This window comes from Denticeps clupeoides, chromosome 9, assembly GCF_900700375.1.
Source record: "Denticeps clupeoides chromosome 9, fDenClu1.1, whole genome shotgun sequence".
NCBI lineage: Eukaryota > Metazoa > Chordata > Actinopteri > Clupeiformes > Denticipitidae > Denticeps > Denticeps clupeoides.
Genome location: NC_041715.1, coordinates 2,445,102 through 2,466,804, shown reverse-complemented (window position 1 = coordinate 2,466,804; position 21,703 = coordinate 2,445,102). Strand labels below are relative to the sequence as shown.

General features: G+C 42.8%; 3 protein-coding genes across 7 annotated transcripts; all 3 read left to right on the top strand.

The window, feature by feature from the left end:
• Positions 1-703: 703 nt before the first annotated feature.
• Positions 704-13,694, top strand: LOC114797383 (GTPase IMAP family member 8). The gene is made up of 7 exons (XM_028992323.1): positions 704-775; positions 1,510-1,558; positions 2,537-3,238; positions 9,149-9,850; positions 10,799-11,500; positions 12,449-13,108; positions 13,202-13,694. Exons 2-7 carry the CDS (start codon positions 1,528-1,530, stop codon positions 13,465-13,467), a joined length of 3,063 nt encoding a protein of 1,020 aa, XP_028848156.1. The 5' UTR covers positions 704-775; positions 1,510-1,527; the 3' UTR covers positions 13,468-13,694.
• A 501-nt stretch (positions 13,695-14,195) lies between these two features.
• On the top strand, positions 14,196-18,622 carry gtpbp8 (GTP binding protein 8). 5 transcript variants are annotated; one of them, XM_028992312.1, is made up of 7 exons: positions 14,196-14,444; positions 15,574-15,927; positions 16,094-16,192; positions 16,267-16,397; positions 16,693-16,792; positions 17,017-17,135; positions 18,339-18,622. In XM_028992312.1, exons 2-7 carry the CDS (start codon positions 15,598-15,600, stop codon positions 18,412-18,414), a joined length of 855 nt encoding a protein of 284 aa, XP_028848145.1. In that variant the 5' UTR covers positions 14,196-14,444; positions 15,574-15,597; the 3' UTR covers positions 18,415-18,622. The 5 variants fall into 5 exon arrangements, with proteins under 5 accessions (XP_028848145.1, XP_028848143.1, XP_028848144.1 ...); XM_028992310.1 differs by having other exon boundaries at positions 14,196-14,546; positions 15,594-15,927; XM_028992311.1 differs by having other exon boundaries at positions 14,198-14,444; positions 15,594-15,927.
• Positions 18,623-19,216: 594 nt separating this feature from the next.
• Positions 19,217-21,626, top strand: slc10a2 (solute carrier family 10 member 2). The gene is made up of 7 exons (XM_028992315.1): positions 19,217-19,321; positions 19,508-20,060; positions 20,389-20,507; positions 20,584-20,672; positions 20,757-20,932; positions 21,149-21,306; positions 21,390-21,626. Exons 2-7 carry the CDS (start codon positions 19,675-19,677, stop codon positions 21,554-21,556), a joined length of 1,095 nt encoding a protein of 364 aa, XP_028848148.1. The 5' UTR covers positions 19,217-19,321; positions 19,508-19,674; the 3' UTR covers positions 21,557-21,626.
• The last annotated feature ends 77 nt before the right edge of the window (positions 21,627-21,703 follow it).

Below are 21,703 nucleotides of genomic sequence, written 5' to 3'. Positions count from 1 at the left end.
ACTTACAGTCAGTAGTTACAGGGACAGTCCCCCCCTGGAGACACTCAGGGTTAAGTGTCTTGCTCAGGGACGATGATAGTAAGTGGATTTGAACCTGGATCTTCTGGTTCGTAGGCGAGTGTGTTACCCCACTAGGCTACTACCACCCTTGTTGGAGGATGGGTGTCGATACTGCAGAGGGGGTGATCGCTCGGGGCACCAAACAAACTAGGACCGCCCTTGGCTCTGTGCATAATCCCACCTTAAAAGTACCAGTCATAAATTCGGCCTCCAAATATACCCAGTGTAAACAACCTTAAAAAAACCCATGTTAAAGCTCCTTTAACATGTGTGTGCTCCTAATTTCCTGATTGGTATAAATGTATTATTTTAGTCCCTGTCCCTGTCCCATCATTGTGCATTTTATCTTGTCTTGTGTACTGATGTGAGTGAGTACCGTCCCGTGTTTATTGTGAGTAAATCCCTGTTTTTGTTAGTTTTGTCCATTTCTTCTTGCGTTGCACTGAGCCCTGAGACACACCATGAATAATAAAAAAGGTTTATAGTAACAAATGTACATTTCTATGCAGTTCACAATAAAAGCACAAAGTTCCTCTAGAGAATAGAGACCAGGCAGAGTCAAATGGGTGTAGAACCATGGCAGGCGGGATTTGTGACAGGTGGGTACCAGTCTCATTGCTTTCTCAGTTTACAACCAGTCTATCAAGATTTCTGGGCTTGTACAGACGTATATGAGACTGATTTTTCTTTTGCTCCTCTGAAGCACCAGACACAGGTATCGTTGTACGATAGTTTTGTGTTTCTGAATACCTTTGTAAAAATGATTCATTATACATTTTAACTTTATTATACATTTTTAATTACAATGTAATTATGTAAAATGTGATTGACAGAAGTCGCGTATTTTAGCTTCAGTTAATAAGTACAAAGGTACAAAGTACAATCAAGTCCTTCGTTCCTCATATCTGTTATTAACTGCTTTGTATGTCTGACATCTGTAATAAGACCAAGAACATTATAAATTATTCAATTTAAATCCTTACATTTTCTTATAACGTGAAGTACTGCGCCATTTAATAAAATCAAAATGGAGATGAAAAGATTGGAAGGAAAGCAAGACAGGAAACATTTAATTTAGGGCAAATCAAATCGTGCAGGTTTCAACAAATAAGAAAACTGTCATGATCCAGTTCGGAAGGGGTTACTCCGGTCCGGGATGCGGGTCAATTAAATAATTACATTTAATTGCCATGCCAAACGGCCGTGACAAAGACATGTTACTACAGGAATGCTCAAGCAGTGTCTTTAAACAAGCGCAATATGTAAGAACTGTGTTTAGTCGTGTTAAACACAAACTGCAAAAAAACTAAATTGGAAATGTAACACAAGGAGATTAAGCATGCAGATGAAAGCAATTGTTTAAGTATTAGTATTAAAAGTATTCTTGCTTTTATCCATGTGTGTGCACGTCTTGTGCTGGTGTAATGGTCCTCTTATTTGCATTTACAGTGTAGTTGTTGGTGAAAAATGGAAAGACAGATGGAAAATGCTCAAAGGGGTGAGTTGTCCAGTCATTCATGCATTACAATGAAAGAAAAAAATCAGTTTTTTTTCTTTGAACCAATTTAATCATGTAAAGCTGCCCTGTTCGTGTCTGTTCTCCGTCGGGTCTTTGTTATGTTACATGTTCACGAGTTACCGAATGTCTCCCATGTACTGTTCTTCACCGATTAAACCCCTTGTCATGGCCAACGCGCCTCCAGCCCGCTAGAGGGTGCCTCACCAGCCTGGGAGACAACGACCCGGAAGAGGAAATGGAAGCAGGCGGTGGCAAGTATAAAAGTGAGGTAACCCCAAGGAGACACGCCCGCTCTTTGTATGAGTTTACTCGCCAGAGACGCTAGCTCTCTCACCCACGCCCAAGATAATTGTGATTCATGAACTACGACCTTCGCCTGCCCACGACTTCGAAAATTGCCTGATCCCCTGGAAACCACGGAAGAACCCCGAGCTATGACCTCTGCCTGCCCCTGACCTTGAACCTGCCTGGCCCATCGGTTAAGACGTGCATCCAAGCTCCCCTACCTTCCTGCCGCCCAAGACCTACTCCCGTCCAGTCCAAGATCCCGGACTGAATCCTGAAACCTGCCGTCTTCCGGTTCTCCTCTGCCCCGGTACTTCCCAAAGATCCCGAACTTACTCCCCGCTGCGTTGTAGCGCGTCCATTGCGTCCTCTCTGTCCTCTCCATCCTCATTCCTCGCCGCACACATTCCCAGCCTTCCTTCTAACCCCAGATACAGGAATACGGTGGCACCCTGGAGGTAGTTGTTTGTAAGGTTGATGCCACAGCTTTGAGATAAAGTGGGTGTCTTCATTAACACATGAAAAGTCATGGACCAGGACTCTTCCATCATACAAAATCATTGCCAATTACATGAAGTGCATTGAAACTACATCAGCCGTTTAAGACACGAATCCATGCAAATAAATAAATAAATAAATAGGTAGATGACTGTGTAACATCTCTCCTTTCAGGTTCCAGACATCATCTGTCAGAGGTGAGGATCGTGCTGCTGGGATATAAATATGCAGGGAAGAGTTCAGCAGGAAACACCATCCTGGGCAGAGAGGAGTTTGACCTCAGGAGAACAGCTCAGTGTGTGAAGAGACATGGAGAAGTAGCAGGGAGGAAGGTCATTGTGGTTGAAGCTCTAGGATGGTGGTGGAATTACCTCTCAGAGGAAACTCCTGAACTGACTAAACAGGAAATAGTTTCCAGTTTGTCTCTGGTTGCTCCAGGACCCCACACTCTACTCCTGGTTGTTCGTGTGGACACTTCATTCACAGAGACCAACAGAAGATCAGTAGAGGAACATCTGGAGCTTCTCAGTAAGAGAGTCTGGAGTCACACCATAGTTCTGTTCACCTGGGGGGACTGGCTGGGAGACAGGACCATTGAGCAGCACATTGAGCATGAAGGGGAGGATCTCCAGTACCTTGTAGAGAAATGTGGGAACAGGTATCATGTTCTCAACAATAAGAACAAGACTGATGGAACTCAAGTCAAAGATCTGCTGGAGAAGATAGAGGAGATGGTGGCAGGAAACAGTGGTGCTCATTTAAAGATGAACAGAAAAGTTCTACAGAAGATGCAAGAAAAGAAAAAAACTGAAGACAGAGCAGAGGAGAGGAAGAAGAAGGTGATAGAACTGAGAGATGAAATCAGATCAACGATGAGTGAGTTTTCTTTACTTCATACAATGCTATTTATACAAACATATTGATATGCGACACAAATACTCAAATCAGGACAGTGTCACTGACACCATGAAACTCCGGACCAACACACGGATCTAGAGGGCGCCCCAAAGTCAGAACCATGAAAGGAGCATATTTACACAGTGTGTAGTTAGAGTGTGGAATAGGGCAGTTCAAGATAACTTATCTACAAAGGAGCTTATCTAAACTTATCTGTAAGTTGGCAGTGGTGGCCTAGCGGGTAAAAGAGCGGCCCCGTAATCAGAAGGTTGCCGGTTCGAATCCCGGTCTGCCAAGGTGCCACTGAGGTCCCATTATGAAGGTACCATCCCCACACACTGCTCCCCGGGCGCCTGTCATAGCTGCCCACTGCTCAAAAAGGGTGATGGTTAAATACAGAGGACATGTTTCGTTGTGTCACCGTGTGCTGTGCTGCTGTGTATCACAATGACAATCACTTCACTTTCAAAATCCTGCTTTCTTTCTACAAATCTGAACTATACACAAATTAAAATATCCTCCATTCAAGAGTGATGGAATGAATGTCCTTCTCTATTTTTACTTTCTTATGTATTTCCTTTCAAAATAATTATCCTGACACATTGAGATAAAAACAAAGTTTTTACCAGCAACAAATCAAATTATTCATCTCCAATCTGAATTTAATGCGCAAAACTATTTAAAATCCTTGATTAACCTGTGAAATGCTGCTATGTGTCTATTTTAGGTGACAAACACCATCTTCTGGACATGAGGATTGTGCTGCTGGGATTTAGAAATGCAGGGAAGAGTTCAGCAGGAAACACCATCTTGGGCAGAGAGGAGTTTGACCTCAGGAGAACAGCTCAGTGTGTGAAGAGACATGGAGAAGTAGGAGGGAGGCAGGTCACTGTGGTTGAAGCTCCAGGATGGTGGAGAAATGGCCTTTCAGATGAAACTCAGGCACTGACTAAACAGGAAATAATTTCCAGTTTGTCTCTGGTTCCTCCAGGACCTCACACTCTACTCCTGGTTGTACGTGTGGACACTTCATTCACAAAGACAAAGAGAAGATCAGTAGAGGAACATCTGGAGCTTCTCAGTAAGAGTGTCTGGAGTCACACCATAGTTCTGTTCACCAGGGGGGACTGGCTTGGAGACACGACCATTGAGCAGCACATTGAGAGTGAAGGGGAGGATCTCCAGTACCTTGTAGAGAAATGTGGGAACAGGTATCATGTTCTCAACAATGAGGACAAGAGTGATGGGACTCAAGTCAATGATCTGCTGGAGAAGATAGAGGAGATGATGGCAAGAAGTGAAAAACTCCCACTGTTTGACTTTGAGAAATCAGAAAGGATAAAACACATGGGCCAGCAATGCAAACGCATAGATAGTATGAAAGGGGATCGTCCTAAATGTAAGTATGTTTTTTTTTCCATTCATCTTTCAGTGAAAATGAAAAGAAAATCAAAAAGTAAACTTTTTTCAATTAAAGAACAAAAACACAGGAAACAGTATAGGTAGAAAATCAGAGATGTTGCTCATTTAGTAGTTTTAGAACAAGTTTACATTTACATTTACAGCATTTATCAGACGCCCTTATCCAGAGCGACTTACAATCAGTAGTCACAGGGACAATTTAGGGTTAAGTGTCTTGCTCAGGGACACAATGATAGTAAGTGGGATTCGAACCCGGGTCTTCTGGTTCATAGGCGAGTGTGTTACCCACTAGGCTACTACCACCCATGTTTTAAGTAGGTCTGTTGTTTTCAGATGTTGCAATTTTTGTAAATGATTTGTTGATTAACCATAATGGTTTTATTTGTTTCATTTTTCAGTGAGTGAAGATGACCAATCTGATGCATGTTCATGCTGTAGTTCCGCATATAATTCATTAAAGTCTCAAGTGGGATTTGATACCAGCTTCCCCTATGGATCAATGAGGTCTACCACTTCCTCTCTGAGTTCTGGGATTGGCTCTCTTAGTTCCAGAACTTCTACAATTACACATTCAGATTCCAAAAAAGGGAACCTTTAAAGTGGGAATTGCAGTTTTACAGTTTTCTTTGAGTGCTGTTAGAAATGTGATCAGAGAAGCTGCAACTTTGATGCTGCTATGTTGAATGACCACATTTTAACCCAAAATGTCTTCCACTGTTATTCTTTATAAAGTACAATCTCTGTAGCCAGACCAGTTTGGTCAGTTTGAAATATGGCAACATCATGTTCAGACAAGATTTTTTTAAATTTTGTTCAGAGAATGAAGAGACAAAGTTCCAGTACACTTGACATATTTAAATCAAAGTTACATGGAATGTTTGCATATTGTAACATTCAGGCCCTTCTAAGTCTACCCTTATTGCCCCCATGGGTTTCCCATTCATGTTACATATTGTTCATTGTTATATAGGCTTTCCCTTTGCTTATTCCATGTCATCTGCTGTGTCTGGTGCTGTTATCACAGTGAAGACCACAGTGAAGACCACACAATTCATTATTAAGTTATATTTATTAAGACTGTTCTTAAAGGTGAAGAGGAAAACCTACACCTGGGAACCACTGGGACAACTACATCTTTATTTTCAACAAGACCTAGTTGCAGGATAATATTGATGGCTCAAATGGATGGACTTCAGAAACCTGAAGGTACCACTCCTGCTGTCCAGAACAGCTTTGTGACAACGAAATTGGAAAATTTCCAGATAGGCTGCCTGGATCACTACTGGTGATAAATGGGACATTTATGTAGTTAGAATTCATCTGCATTCACAAATGAAACTCCATCCAAAAATTGCACACCATGCTTTACAAATACAAAGCATTTCTCATGCAAACAAATGCGATTTGCAAAAGCAAAATACACTATCAAATAAATACAGTGTGGGTTGCAAAAGTTGCAAATGCAACTTTAAAAAATAAAGGAAAAGCATCTACAGTGCATCCAAAAAGTATTCACACCACATCACTTTTTCCACATTTTGTTATGTTTCAACCTTATTCCAAAATGGATTAAATATTTTTTATTCCCTCAGAATTTATATATATTTTACTTAAGTTTATTTACTTTTTTAGTTTATTTAAGGTTTTGGCAAATTAAAAGAGAAAGCACAGGTACAACTCTCCACATCGAAGTTCCTCAAGGTGAAGAAGATCAAGATGCAACCTTCTGATTACGGGGCCGCTTCCTTAACCGCAAGGCCACCACCGCCCCAGTGAGGATGAGGATGAAAGAGGATGAACTCTGGGAGGCATGCAAGACTGCTTTCTTTGCTATTCCTGATGACTTCATCAATAAATTGTAAATTGTAAGAATCCTTGCCAAACCGCATGGATTTAGTCCTTCAAGCCATTGAACGTCATACAAGACATTAAATTTGGATCTCACAGCACCACTACTTCATTTGCTGACATAATTTTGTATTTGCAGTAAATTTGTTCGATTTCTGTAAAGGCAACAAAACTTTTGCCTTGCCAAAATATTAACTCTCTGTCTTGATTAAATGATAAATCTTTTTTCAGTGAAAGTAATTCATTTCAATGCACTAAACATAATTTGGTAGGGTTTAACTTTTCATATGAGCTATTTCTAAAACCAATTGATGAATTAAAAGTCAGGTTAATAGCAGGTGTTTCTACAAAATAGATAAGCAACAAGACTTTTGTCAGGGACTGTATATCAGCAAAGTATCGAGCAACGGCTGTGAATTCATGTGATGTATTTGATTTCTTGGTTTTTTAGTTTTTTATAAATTCGCGAAAACCTCAAGAAAACTTTTTTTTTCACATTGTCATTATGGGGTAATGTGTGTGGAATGGTGAGGAAATAAAATGAATTTAATCCATTTTGGAATAAGGCTGTAACATAACAAAATGCACTGTGAATACCTTCCAGATGCACTGAATCGGCTATTCTACTTACTACCACATGCGTGCATGCTGCAGGCTGTAAAAGTTCAGGCTACAAAGACTCAGCATAGAAAAATAGATGCTAATTATCTGTATAACATTCTCTAACAGCATTCAAGTTCTTGTTTGTGAGAAACAAATTGTACATTTTTATAACATTAAAAGAGAAGATGACTTTCTAAGTGCTTGGGGCGGTGGTGGCCTAGCAGAAGGTTGCCGGTTCGAATCCTGAGCCACCAAGGTGCCACAGAGGTGCCACTGAGCAAAGCACCGTCCCCACACACTGCTCCCAGGAGCCTGTCATGGATGCCCACTGTTCACTCAGGGTGATGGGTTAAAAGTATAATGACAATCACTTTCTCTGCATTTCCTTTTTTTATTTATTTATTTTTACTTTTTTATGTAGCGAAGTAAAAAATTTACCTGAGTAAAAGTAAAATTATCTATTTTAAAAACAACTTTACAATTTACTCACAACAGTACTCAATTACAGTAACGTGAGTAAATTTCCACCTCTGCTACTAACACTAGTCAGGACATACAGAGTATGGCTGTGTGTGAGGAAATTTTCATTTGACCTGCATTTAATGGAAAGATGTACTGTTGTCAGGGTGCAACCCTGACCGGTTGAACTGGATTAACTGGATATTTGTGTTTTTCTAAACACTTTCAGTTTTGCTTACATGATCGTAAGTGAGATGGCAAGGAAATACAGTGAGTATTATAACATATTTTTTACAAACATTTATACTTATGGGCTGTTTATGACTTATTGGTGTGTATTGAGATATGAAACATTTCAACTTTGTTGCCACCTTGAAGTCATGTGTTTAGTTCAGATCAGAAAGCAATTTGTTTTACGCACTCTTTTAATTCTTCTACCATGTAGACGGTAAAACAAATCTGTTTTCTACCAAACCATGTAAAACTATAACACAAATCTGATTTCTTTCTGACCTGAGACCAGAATAGTAACAAATCTGTTATTTATCTCTTTTTTTTTTTTTTTTTGTCTTTTTCCTTTAATGTTGGTGAGCATCTCTAATTACAATAAGAGGATCTACTTTAACATTTGCTCAATGACTAGGAAAAATTACTCTTACATATTATACATCTTCATCCCACACTCCAAAACAAACTAGTTTGATATCTGTAATAAAGCATTTCATGTCAAATCAAGTACATGGCTTTCTTTAAAAACCGAAACCTTCTTAAAAGTACAGTTCAAGAATCTCAGTATATAGGTAAATAACAAACATGCTGAAATAATAAAATGAGGCTGAACTTCATGTCCACAACAAATTAATTAAAGTTCTACATAAAATGCTGATGCAATGAATATAAATAATATGTATTCTTCAAATGTTGGTTGGTTTAACAGGACACAGTGAAGTGTGACCAAAAAAAGAAATGGACAGTGCTGGACTAACTTCACATTTCGGTGAGTATAGTTGTTTTAGTTACAGGATTACTTAATTTTACAGATAATTGCTGCATAAAGAAGTGTGAGAACTCGTAGACACTAGAAGCCACAGAGCTGGAACATTTTCAGGGGCACGAACGTTCGGCGAACGATCATGATGGTAAGATTACCAAGCTCCAAGCTACTGTGAGCACCCTAACAGCACAGGTCAATTACCCGTCCAGGAGGTGTGAAGACCTGGAAAGTCTTTTGAGAATATTATTATTGCTCATGCACTAATCCCAATAAACAAAGTTATAAAAAAAAAGAAAAAAAAGATCCATCATGACACTTATATATATTACTAATATATGGTGGTAGGGTGGTAGTAGCCTAGTGGGTAACACACTCGCCTATGAACCAGAAGACCCGGGTTCGAATCCCACTTACTACCATTGTGTCCCTGAGCAAGACACTTAACCCTAAGTTGCTCCAGGGAGACTGTCCCTGTAACTACTGATTGTAAGTCGCTCTGGATAAGGGCGTCTGATAAATGCTGTAAATGTAAATGTAAATGTAATATATTTCTGTCCCTTCAGGCTCCAGACATCATCTGTCAGAGGTGAGGATCGTGCTGCTGGGATCTAAATATGCAGGGAAGAGTTCAGCAGGAAACACCATCCTGGGTAGAGAGGAGTTTGACCTCAAGAGAACAGCTCAGTGTGTGAAGAGACATGGAGAAGTAGCAGGGAGGAAGGTCACTGTGGTTGAAGCTCCAGGATGGTGGAGTAAATACCTTACAGAGCAAACTCCTGAAATGACTAAACAGGAAATAGTTTCCAGTTTGTCTCTGGTTCCTCCAGGACCTCACACTCTACTCCTGGTTGTACGTGTGGACACTTCATTCACAAAGACAAAGAGAAGATCAGTAGAGGAACATCTGGAGCTTCTCAGTAAGAGCGTCTGGAATCTCACCATAGTTCTGTTCACCTGGGGGGACTGGCTGGGAGACACGACCATTGAGCAGCACATTGAGAGTGAAGGGGAGGATCTCCAGTGGCTTGTAGAGAAATGTGGGAACAGGTATCATGTTCTCAACAATAAGAACAAGAGTGATGGAACTCAAGTCAAAGATCTGCTGGAGAAGATAGAGGAGATGGTGGCAGGAAACAGTGGTGCTCATTTAGAGATGAACAGAGAAGTTCTACAGCAGATGGAAGAAAAGAAGAAATCAGAAGACAGAGCAAAGGAGAGGAAGAAGAAGGTGTCGGAACAAAGAGATGAAATCAGATTAAAAATGAGTGAGTTTTTTTTTTCAGATAATGAATAACACGAATGGAAATATTTTAGTTCTAAATTTCTACATAAATATAGAATTATTTTATACCAATTATTATGGCTGCCTCTGAATCATAAATCTGAGGTTCATCAGTGGACTGAGCAAGAACAGGAAGCAGGAATGTGGTGACCCACCTCTCAGAATCCAAACAGCCGGTGTGGATCTTACTCTCACCACAGTGTATAAAACACCAGACACAAACCTGGGGGGACATTGGAGAGGACATAGGGGTCCACTCACAAGATGGTGGACACAAGAGAGAAGGTTCTGTGGTTGAGGGGGACGAAGTTCCCTGTTCTGGGTTGGTTCACCATACCAACATCAATAAAAGATCTCAGAGTAGAAGATACCAGCCAGCTCACCAGGTCGTATATTAACCACCTTTTATTAGTCCATGTTGTGCTGTTACTGGAATCTTTAATACCTTGGAGGTTGTAGCTCATGTTCTGTAATGAAGTAAAAGATCCTCCAACGTCCCCTTTACACTCAATATTTTACTCATATTTAGATGCCAGAAACTGATCATATTTTACTAAAGCAGCTCAGATAAAGGAGAGAAAAAGAGGAGCAAAGATGGAGGGAATAAAAAGAGAAATTCCCTCGATATTAATGTGGCCACCAGCTGCAAAATATGGAACCTGATTACCAGACTTTATAAAATAGTGACATTTCATTTGATTATTATCAATAAATAAATGTGAGTCCAATTCAGGTGAGAAATGTCTGAGTAGGAGACAAATTTAGTTTCTTTAATAAAAAAAATACACAAAAATGTTTTTTGTAACTCAAATCATTATTTTTCATAATTAGAGAACGTCAAAGAACATTTAATATGACATAAACAAAGAGACCATGTTTTATATTAATTAGAATATCTACTAAACGACTGGTGGTTTTTCTGTCCTTTCAGGTTCCAGACATCATCTGTCAGAGGTGAGGATCGTGCTGCTGGGATATAAATATGCAGGGAAGAGTTCAGCAGGAAACACCATCCTGGGCAGAGAGGAGTTTGACCTCAGGAGAACAGCTCAGTGTGTGAAGAGACATGGAGAAGTAGCAGGGAGGAAGGTCATTGTGGTTGAAGCTCTAGGATGGTGGTGGAATTACCTCTCAGAGGAAACTCCTGAACTGACTAAACAGGAAATAGTTTCTAGTTTGTCTCTGGTTCCTCCAGGACCCCACACTCTACTCCTGGTTGTACGTGTGGACACTTCATTCACAGAGACAAACAGAAGATCAGTAAAGGAACATCTGGAGCTTCTCAGTAAGAGTGTCTGGAGTCACACCATAGTTCTGTTCACCTGGGGGGACTGGCTGGGAGACACGACCATTGAGCAGCACATTGAGAGTGAAGGGGAGGATCTCCAGTACCTTGTAGAGAAATGTGGGAACAGGTATCATGTTCTCAACAATAAGAACAAGAGTGATGGAACTCAAGTCAAAGATCTGCTGGAGAAGATAGAGGAGATGGTGGCAGGAAACAGTGGTGCTCATTTAGAGATGAACAGAGAAGTTCTACAGAAGATGGAAGAAAAGAAGAAATCAGAAGACAGAGCAAAAAAGAGGAAGAAGAAGGTGTCGGAACAGAGAGATAAAATCAGATTAATGATGAGTGAGTTTTTTTTTTCAGATAATGAATAACATGAATGGAAATATTTTAGTTCTAAATTTCTACATAAATATAGAATTATTTTATACCAATTATTATGGCTGCCTCTGAATCATAAATCTGAGGTGCATCATCGGTCTGAGCAAGAACAGGAAGCAGGAATGTGGTGACCCACCTCTCAGAATCCATACAGCAGGTGTGGATCTTACTCTCACCAGAGTGTATAAAACACCAGACACAAACCTGGGGGGACATTGGAGAGGACATAGGGGTCCACTCACAAGATGGTGGACACAAGAGAGAAGGTTCTGTGGTTGAGGGGGACGAAGTTCCCTGTTCTGGGTTGGTCCACCCTGCCAACATGAATAAAAGATCTCAGAGTAGAAGATACCAGCCACCTCACCAGGTCGTATATTAACCACCTTTTATTAGTCCAAGTTGTGCTGTTGCTGGAATCTTTAATACCTCGGAGGTTGTAGCTCATGTTCTGTAATGAAGTAAAAGATCCTCCAACATCCCCTTTACACTCAATATTTTACTCATATTTAGATGCCAGAAACTGATCATATTTTACTAAAGCAGCTCAGATAAAGGAGAGAAAAAGAGGAGCAAAGATGGAGGGAATAAAAAGAGAAATTCCCTCGATATTAATGTGGCCACCAGCTGCAAAATATGGAACCTGATCACCGGACTTTATAAAATAGTGATGTTTCATTTGATTATTATCAATAAAAAAATATGAGTCCAATTCAGGTGAGAAATGTCTGAGTAGGACACAAATTTAATTTGTTTAATAAAGAAAATACACAAAAATGTTTTTTGTAACTCAAATCATTATTTTTCATAATTAGAGAACGTCAAAGAACACTTAATATGACATAAAGAAAGAGACCATGTTTTATATTAATTAGAATATCTACTAAACGACTGGTGGTTTTTCTGTCCCTTCAGGTTCCAGACATCATCTGTCAGAGGTGAGGATCGTGCTGCTGGGATATAAATATGCAGGGAAGAGTTCAGCAGGAAACACCATCCTGGGCAGAGAGAAGTTTGACCTCAGGAGAACAGCTCAGTGTGTGAAGAGACATGGAGAAGTAGCACGGAGGAAGGTCACTGTGGTTGAAGCTCCAGGATGGTGGAGAAATTACCTTTCAGAGGAAACTCCTGAACTGACTAAACAGGAAATAGTTTCTAGTTTGTCTCTGGTTCCTCCAGGACCCCACACTCTACTCCTGGTTGTACGTGTGGACACTTCATTCACAGAGACAAACAGAAGATCAGTAAAGGAACATCTGGAGCTTCTCAGTAAGAGTGTCTGGAGTCACACCATAGTCCTGTTCACCTGGGGGGACTGGCTGGGAGACACGACCATTGAGCAGCACATTGAGAGTGAAGGGGAGGATCTCCAGTGGCTTGTAGAGAAATGTGGGAACAGGTATCATGTTCTCAACAATAAGAACAAGACTGATGGAACTCAAGTCAAAGATCTGCTGGAGAAGATAGAGGAGATGGTGGAAGGAAGCAAAGCTCAACTTTTTCAGTTAAAGGAAATGGACAATAAGAACCTTGATTTTAAAGACACGGACAGTATGCATGGCAGTCGCCCAAACAGTAAGTATAATTTTAAACCTTCTTTTTAGGATTTTTGCTTTTTTACGTGTAGAATGTGAAGATCTGAACAAAGATATGATTTTTTTCCCCCAGTGAGTGGAGATGACATATCTGGCTACTGGTCCCTTAACAGCTCTGCATACAGCTCCTTCAGATCTGAAGTAGCGTTTGATAGCAGCTCTGATCAATTAAGGTCCAGGAGCTCCACATCGAGTTCTGGGGTCAGTTCTCTTGGCTCAATAACTGCTTCAGTTGGACATTCAGGCTCCAGACGATCTTTACTTCCAAATTTTTTGAAGTTTAAAAAGCACCATAAGAAACCTGGGAAGAAAGGAACAGAGGAAAAATCAAAACTGTAAAATTGTGATGATTTTTGTCCATCTTTTCTCTACACTGTAAAAAAATTATACCCTTTATCTTTGCAATAGAATACGCTGCAACAATAATGCAAGCTCTGGATCCTGTAGTGACAAAAAATCCCGTTCTGACAAAATATTTGAATTTCTTTTATATTATAGCTCATTTTGTTTACTAAATTTTCTTTCTATTTTCTGATTTTTTTTGTAAATAAATGTTTTACTTCGAACTCATGGAACCACCGTGTAACCTCTTAATGTCAGAAAACAGTTCTGAAAATTAGGTCAATACCATCTCTGACCTCCAACCTCCTTTTTTGGAGTAGTAAAAGTTTAGAACCTGCTGGACATGTACTCTGGATAAAGAATTGAATTCCAGGCCTTGTTTTTTGGTTCTCCTGGTTCCTGTTACTGTTCCGGACTAGACACAGGAAAATCTACCGCAGCCAGACCTTGGGGGGTGGGAGTATATCCTCACACAACCTGATCTCCATTCAAGTTTGAGGCCGTGAGGTTTGACGCCAGGAGTCAGATAGAGGCGATCAGATCGTGACGTCTCCACAAAAACATCATGCAGTTCACAGCTTCACATTACAGACAGAAGAACTTCTCATGATCAGGTCTCCTGGACAGGACAGGACAATTTGTGTTTTAACCAGCATCTGGATGAAGGTGGCCTAGCGGGTAAGGAAGCAGACTCAAATTCGGATGCGGGTTCAAATCCTGAGCAGTCCCATTGATGAAGGTCCCGTCCCCGCACGCTGCTGCCCGCTGCTCGCCAAGGGTGACGGTTAAATGCAGAGGACACGTTTCGTTGTGTCACCCTGTGCTGCGCAGCAGTGTCTCACGATGACAGTCACTTCACGTTCACTGATGTCCCTGCATCTACACTCCCATCCAGCTGGTGGCGCTAAGCTGCTGGACTCCGTGGATGAAGGTCTGAGAAGAAGGAGGAGAGGAGGAAGAAGAAGAAGAAGAAGGTTTGTGTCGTTTTTAACCGGCGTGCTTCTCCTCCAGTACGTCGCGTCGTGTTTTCTTTTCACGTTGGATAAAAATAAAAAAATAAAAAATAGCAGCAAACGGTAAATAAAAGCCTGCGGTGTAGTTTCATTTACATTTACAGTATTTACCAGACGCCCTTTATCCAGAGCGACTTACAATCAGCAGTTACAGGGACAGTCCCCCCCCTGGAGACACTCAGGGTTAAGTGTCTTGCTCGAGGACACGATGGTAGTAAGTGGGATTTGAACCTGGGTCTTACCCACTAGGCTACTAGCACTACCGGATATATCGTCTGGCGGAGCGTTTCATGCTCATTATGTGAATAAAAGCAGCCACGCTAATTTACCAGCTACCCGAGTCTGAAGGTGAAGTTGAGTTTTACTGTCATATAACAGAGGGTGTGTGTGTGTGTGTGAGAGAGAGAGAGTCAAGCCAGAGAATAAAGTCCCTGAGTGTTCAGGTCTCTGATGGCCTGTGGGATGAAGCTATTTAATACGCGTCCTTGATTACGTCACGAAGCCATACACGCCTTACGATGTAAATTCTAATTATTACTCTATACAGTACAGGCCAAACGTCTGGACACACCTTCTCATTCAACGTGTTTTCTTTATTTTCATGACCATTTACGTTGGTAGATTCTCACTGAAGGCATCACAACTATGAATGAACACATGTGGAGTTCTGTACTTAACAAAAAAAGGTGAAATAAGTGAAAACATGTTTTATATTCTAGTTTCTTTGCTCTGATTACTGCTTTGCACACTCTTGGCATTCTCTCGATGAGCTTCAAGAGGTCGTCACCTGAAATGCTTCTCCAACAGTCTTGAAGGAGTTCCCAGAGGTGTTTAGCACTTGTTGGTCCAGCTCACCCCAAACCATCTGGACTGGGTTCAGGTCCGGTGACTGTGGAGGTCAGGTCTCCACTTTTTGTTAAGTACAGAACTCCACATGTGTTCATTCATAGTTTTGATGCCTTCAGTGAGAATCTACCAACGTAAATGGTCATGAAGATAAAGAAAACACGTTGAATGAGAAGGTGCGTTCAGACTTTTGGCCCGTACTGTATAAAATCTAACAGTGGTGTTTAAGTCTAGTTTATGACAGTCTCTGCATGGTGAACTCAGGAGGATGACGCTCCTGAGGACCGGGCGGCTCCTGCAGAGGGTCCACCGCCTGGCCACGCCCACCCCCACCCAGCAGCGCCTCCACAGCCTGGCCTCCTTCCGGCAGACCTCCTCCTTACCTGAGCGCAGGCGGCGGGGCCTGCTGCTCCCCTTCAGCCTGCTGCAGGAGCACCTGCATCCCAGCGTGGACCGCGGAGACTTTCAGATCTTCCAACCCAGCGAGGACGACCTGTGCCGGGCAGAGGCACTCTTCACCCCGTCCGCCAAGCACCACATTGACTACTTCGCCTCTGCTGTCAGGATGGACCACGTCCCCGCGCTGAACCAGCCCGAGGTCCCTCATTCGTATTTTGTAAAATCATTTCTTCTGGACGGTTCCATCACATCCGGTTCCATCTGAATGGAATGACTTTCATTTAAAATACAATAAGCTACCAAATGTTGTATATTGTTGCTTTTTACGTCTGGTAATTAAATGTCCGTGTCTGCTTCGCGTGTAGGTGTGTTTCATTGGCAGGAGCAACGTCGGGAAGTCCTCTCTCATCAGAGCGCTCTTCTCCCTCGCTCCTGAGGTGGAAGTCAGGATATCGAAGTCACCGGTAAAATAATAATAATAATGATGATGAGACCTGCCGCCGCTTTACCGACGACGTTCTTCATCTCTGACCCTCAGGGTCACACCAAGAAGATGAACTTCTTCACGGTGGGAAAGGCCTTCACCCTGGTGGACCTGCCGGGTTATGGACACCGAGCTCCGAAGGACTTTGTGGAGATGGTGGAGATGTACTTACAGGGCCGGAGAAAGTGAGTCTCACGCGTGCGAGAGAGATGAATACTTTTTAAAATGACACTGGACCTTCTCCGCACTGTCCAGTGCCTCCAAAAACGGATTCTTTTTAATGCACAACTTTGGACTTGGACAAATCATTACCAGACCTTGCTCTTACACCCACTGCACCTTCACTATACCCTGGAAGGGCGTCCCCAAAAATGTGGGGGTGTGTCAAAGCCCATTGAGACATGCTGTATGTGATTTTGGGCTAAATAAGAAATGAATGAATATAAATGTGTTTTATTTGTCTGTACGTTCTTGTCCTAGTTTGGTGCGGACGTTCCTTTTGGTAGACGGCTCGGTCGGCGTGCAGAAAGCTGACTTCGTTGCCCTGGACATGTGTGAGGAGTTCGGAATACCGTACACTGTGAGCGTTCTCTGTGTTTCCCCGTGTCCGATTTGAAGATTGGATCATTTTAAAGTTAGATCCATGCAGACTTTGTGGGGTTTTTTTTGTGCGTTTCTGTGAAGGGCCAGCAGGTGGCAGCAGAGGACGATTAAAGACGTTTTATTTGGCTGGAATGTCACCTACAGATCTGCTCATTTCTGTCTCTCCCCGTTTTTTCTGTTTGTTTGTTTGTTTTTTTGTAGATTGTGGTAACCAAAATAGACAAAAGCCAACAGGGTGTCCTCCTGTCCCACCTGATGCAGATTCAGAGTCTCATTAAGACACGGACCAGTACCTGCTTCCCACAGCCCTTCCTGGTCAGGTGAGGGACTGTAGAGGGTGCAAACATTTTTACGTTTCACGCGTTCCTGTTTCAAGCTTTCAAGATAATTTGTGGTGTCTGCTGGCAAATCAGCATGTACAGTAGAGGCCAAAAGTTTGGATACCTTCTCATTCAACATGTTTTCTTTATCTTCGTGACCATTTACGTTGGTAGATTCTCACTGAAGGCATCAAAACTATGAATGAACACGTGCGGAGTTCTGTACTTAACAAAAAGTGGAGACCTGACCTCCACAGTCACCGGACCTGAACCCAATCCAGATGGTTTGGGGTGAGCTGGACCCCAACAAGTGCTAAACACCTCTGGGAACTCCTTCAAGACTGTTGGAGAAGCATTTCAGGTGACGACCTCTTGAAGCTCATCGAGAGAATGCCAAGAGTGTGCAAAGCAGTAATCAGAGCAAAGAAACTAGAATATAAAACATGTTTTCACTTATTTCAGAAGTACAGAACTCCACATGTGTTAATTCATAGTTTTGATGCCTTCAGTGAGAATCTACCAACGTAAATGGTCATGAAAATAAAGAAAACACGTTCAATGAGAAGGTGTGTCCAACCATTTGGCCTCTACTGTTTGTCTGTGTCAGCATGTGTGTACAGGGCAACTTGCATCGCAAAGTGCTTACTGGCATGTATAGGCATGCTATTAAACTGTGTGTGTGTGTGTGTGTGTGTGTGTGTGATTATCTATATGACTGTAAAGTAGCTTCATGCCTGGTCTCTTATCAGCTCCTTCATCCAAAGCAAATAGGCTGCCGCTTTTCCCAGCATACATGGAACCTGTTGGCAGGTGTGTGTGTGTCAGCACGCTCGGTATCTTATCTCAGCTCAGCCATCTAGTCCCTGAGCAACGTGCCATGGCTCTAAATCAGAAGGTAGCAGCGCGGGTTTATGAACCTGTGCAGATCCCGCAGGCCGACCTCACAGCCCACATCTGGACCACATCTCCGTCGTTCCCTGTAATATTAGCCCAGCTAATATCTGCTCTAGCACAAGTGCTTTCTCTCCAGACTCATCTAGTCTGTATCCAAAAAAAAAATCAACAGAAACAGCAACCTTCATTCCACTGCTGGTTTCTGAGAAGCCCACCCTTCACCACACAGCACCCATAATCTTGCCTTTTCTAAGTATCATTGGGTTAAGAACATGGTTGCATCTTGTATCTGCTTTTTTTGACTGGCAGCTCCACCCAGTTCTCCGGCGTGTACCTGCTCAGGTGTTTCATCGCCCATGTGACGGGGAACCTGAACATGAGCTGAGGATCAGCCCCTCTGAAAGCGTGTGAGGACCACAGACGCTGACCTCCGCAGGTCAGAGGTCAAGAGCTGCTGCAGCTTCAGGACCTTCAGAGGGGAGGTCTGAAAGGACCTCTTTTTGCTTTCAGCCCCACACTCTCAGACTGTCACTTTCTGTGTCTTAATTTATTCATATGAAATAAACTAGCAAATAAACATAATTACATGCACATACAGTCTACCCTGAATTTATTAAAATTTATTAAAAACATTCATATCATTAAAAATCAGACGCCTTGTCCCGGGCGGGTTCCCCGTCCTTGCGCCCAATGGTCCAATGAGGCCATTAAAAATGAGTGAGTGAGTATATATCTTGATTTAAAAAAAGATTAATTTCTGATAATTCTGGAATTTGTGGAACACCATGGATTTGTTTTATACAGGAGAAAACCGCAAATATGACTTTTGGAACGTGTGTGCGTGTGTTTCTTGTGTTCGTGGGTACCCAAGTTATCCTTCAGCTTGTGGGATTAATAAATGATGATGCGTAAACATGAAGAGGTTTATTTTGGGGCGTTTTACCGCAGAACACCTACATTTTGAGGTTTATCAAGAGGTGGAACGTAATAAAAAAATAAATAAACGACTTTTCCGAATATCTGTGTTCCTTCGATGCCCTGCGTCCATACAGGAAATGGTACAAAGTGGACCTCTGTGCTGAAACGTTCTTCAAAACGTCGACTTTGATCATGACGAGACAGGTACGGGACATTCTTCCTCTGGAATCGGACACTTTTTTTTTTTTTTTTTTTTTTTTACTGTTTATGGTGCAACCGTTTTACTGTCCCGTTCCATGCTGGACGCTGACGCGGCCCAAACGTCCCCGTCTGCAGCGCCGAGGGGGACGAGGATGCCTCAGACTCAATAAAATGTAAGTGCCACATAAAAAAAAAAAGGAGTGAGGATGGCGCAATAGCATTTATTATACCTCGGCTTGTAACAATGACATTTTTTTTTTTTTATAAAACACGTTTTTATGTCTGCTTGGACACTGACCTCATAAAAAAAGTTAATTTTTGTTCAGTTTTTTTTTTTTTTTTTTTTTTTTCGTGCGCAGGACGGTATTAAAAGCACAAGGCAGCAGGGAACCGTCCTCTGTGCTTCTTTAAAATTCCTGGATTAGATCTTCTCTGCCTGGACTCTTCTTCTTCGCTCTGGAATCTGACTGATTTAGGAACAATTTAAAAGTCTTTTATTTCTTTGCTGCAACCGTAAGTCGTCGTGATGAACGCCACTCTGTCACCCACCACCTGCCACCCCAATGCCACCGTCTGCTCGGGTGACTCCTGCCTGGTGCCGCCCTCCAACTTCAACGACATCCTGAGCCTGGTGCTGAGCACGGTCCTCACCGTCCTGCTGGCCATGGTCATGTTCTCCATGGGCTGCAGCGTGGACGCGCGTAAACTCTGGGGCCACATCCGCCGGCCCTGGGGCATCGTCATCGGCTTCCTGTGCCAGTTCGGCATCATGCCCTTCACCGCCTTCGCCCTGTCGCTGGCCTTCGACGTCCTGCCCGTTCAGGCCGTGGTCATCATCATCATGGGCTGCTGCCCGGGCGGGTCGGGCTCCAACATCATCGCCTACTGGCTGGACGGAGACATGGACCTCAGGTCATTTTATTAGATCGTAATGTCAGATTTATTTTTCTTTATGTTTGCTCACGTTTCATACGCTTTACAGAATCCGTGTTGATTTATTTAATTTCACAATTGCAGACAAATATGGAACTTTTTAAATAATCTAATAATTCAGTAATGATTTAGCCTCAATATGCTAGTACAATAATAAAAAAAAGAATATAGGACTGTCAAAAAGATTCATATTTTTTCCCTTAAATTGATATAAATCCGTGGATTGAAATACAATCTATGCTGCATTGGAAAACGCAGCGTAATGATGTCCACCGCGTAACGAACCACGTTTCTCTGTCGCTGGCAGCATCAGCATGACCGCCTGCTCCTCCATCCTGGCGCTGGGCATGATGCCGCTCTGCCTGCTCATCTACACGTCCGTGTGGACGTCCGCAGACACCATCATGATCCCCTACGACACCATCGGTGAGGCTGGGCCCTCGTGAGACGCGCGGTAGGACGGTGTGTGAGCGTCTGTAACCGCATGCTGTCGCCTGTTCAGGAATCACCCTGGTGTCGCTCCTGGTTCCCGTTGCCCTGGGCATCTTGGTCAAGAACAAGTGGCCCAAGGTGGCCAAGAAGATCCTGAAGGTGAGAGCGTCTGGAGGTGTTTGATGGGCCGGGCTTTTAAAATTTTTCCATGAGCAAGGACGATGAGTGTCTGTGTGGTGGCAGGTTGGGTCCATCATCGGCATCCTGCTCATCGTCATCATCGCGGTGGTCGGCGGCGTGCTCTACCAGTCGTCCTGGGTCATCGCTCCGTCTCTCTGGATCATCGGGACCATTTACCCCTTCGTTGGCTTTGGTCTGGGCTTCCTGCTGGCCCGCTTCGTCGGGCAGCCCTGGCACCAGTGAGAACGCTTCTCAATTCTGTCTGTCTGATTATTATCTGGGACATTTTAATATAAACTTAATAGAACAGGAAGTGGAAGACTCTTCTTTTTTCATGATTAAAATGCAGTAAAATAACGTTGCAGGTCCAATGCTTGTTATCACTGAAGATCATCAATTTGATGATCTTCAATGTGACATCAGACGTTAACGATCACATGACCCGGTGTGTGCAGGTGCCGCACCATCGCCCTGGAAACGGGCTTCCAGAACTCGCAGCTGTGCAGCACCATTGTCCAGCTGTCCTTCTCCGCGGAGGAGCTCGAGGTCATGTTCTCCTTCCCCCTCATCTACAGCATCTTCCAGCTGGTGGCGGCCGTCCTCGGCGTCTCAGGTGGGCAGGAGGTTGGGGACCATGAGGCTTCCAGAACCTTTTCTTGTTTGATTCTTTGTTTGATTGGCTCCTCCCCCTTTCAGCCTACCAGCTCTATAAGAAGAAATGTAGGCGTGGCTCGGGCAACGAGGACACCGAGAAGGCGACCAAAGAAGAGGCCTCCAAGGAAAAGCAGTACGCCCTGGAGAACACGGGCTTCGAATGTGACGAGAACGGGAACACCGGGAAAGGGAAGACGACGCATATGTGACGCAGAGAAATTATAATTATTATTTTTATATTACAAAAAAAAAAATCCCTGCACAAGAACGACGGCCGGCGGCAGCTCCCAGCTGCCCTGGTCAGTGTGTTCACGTGCAGGAACGGAACTGGGCTGAGGCACGAGGAACCAGCGGCG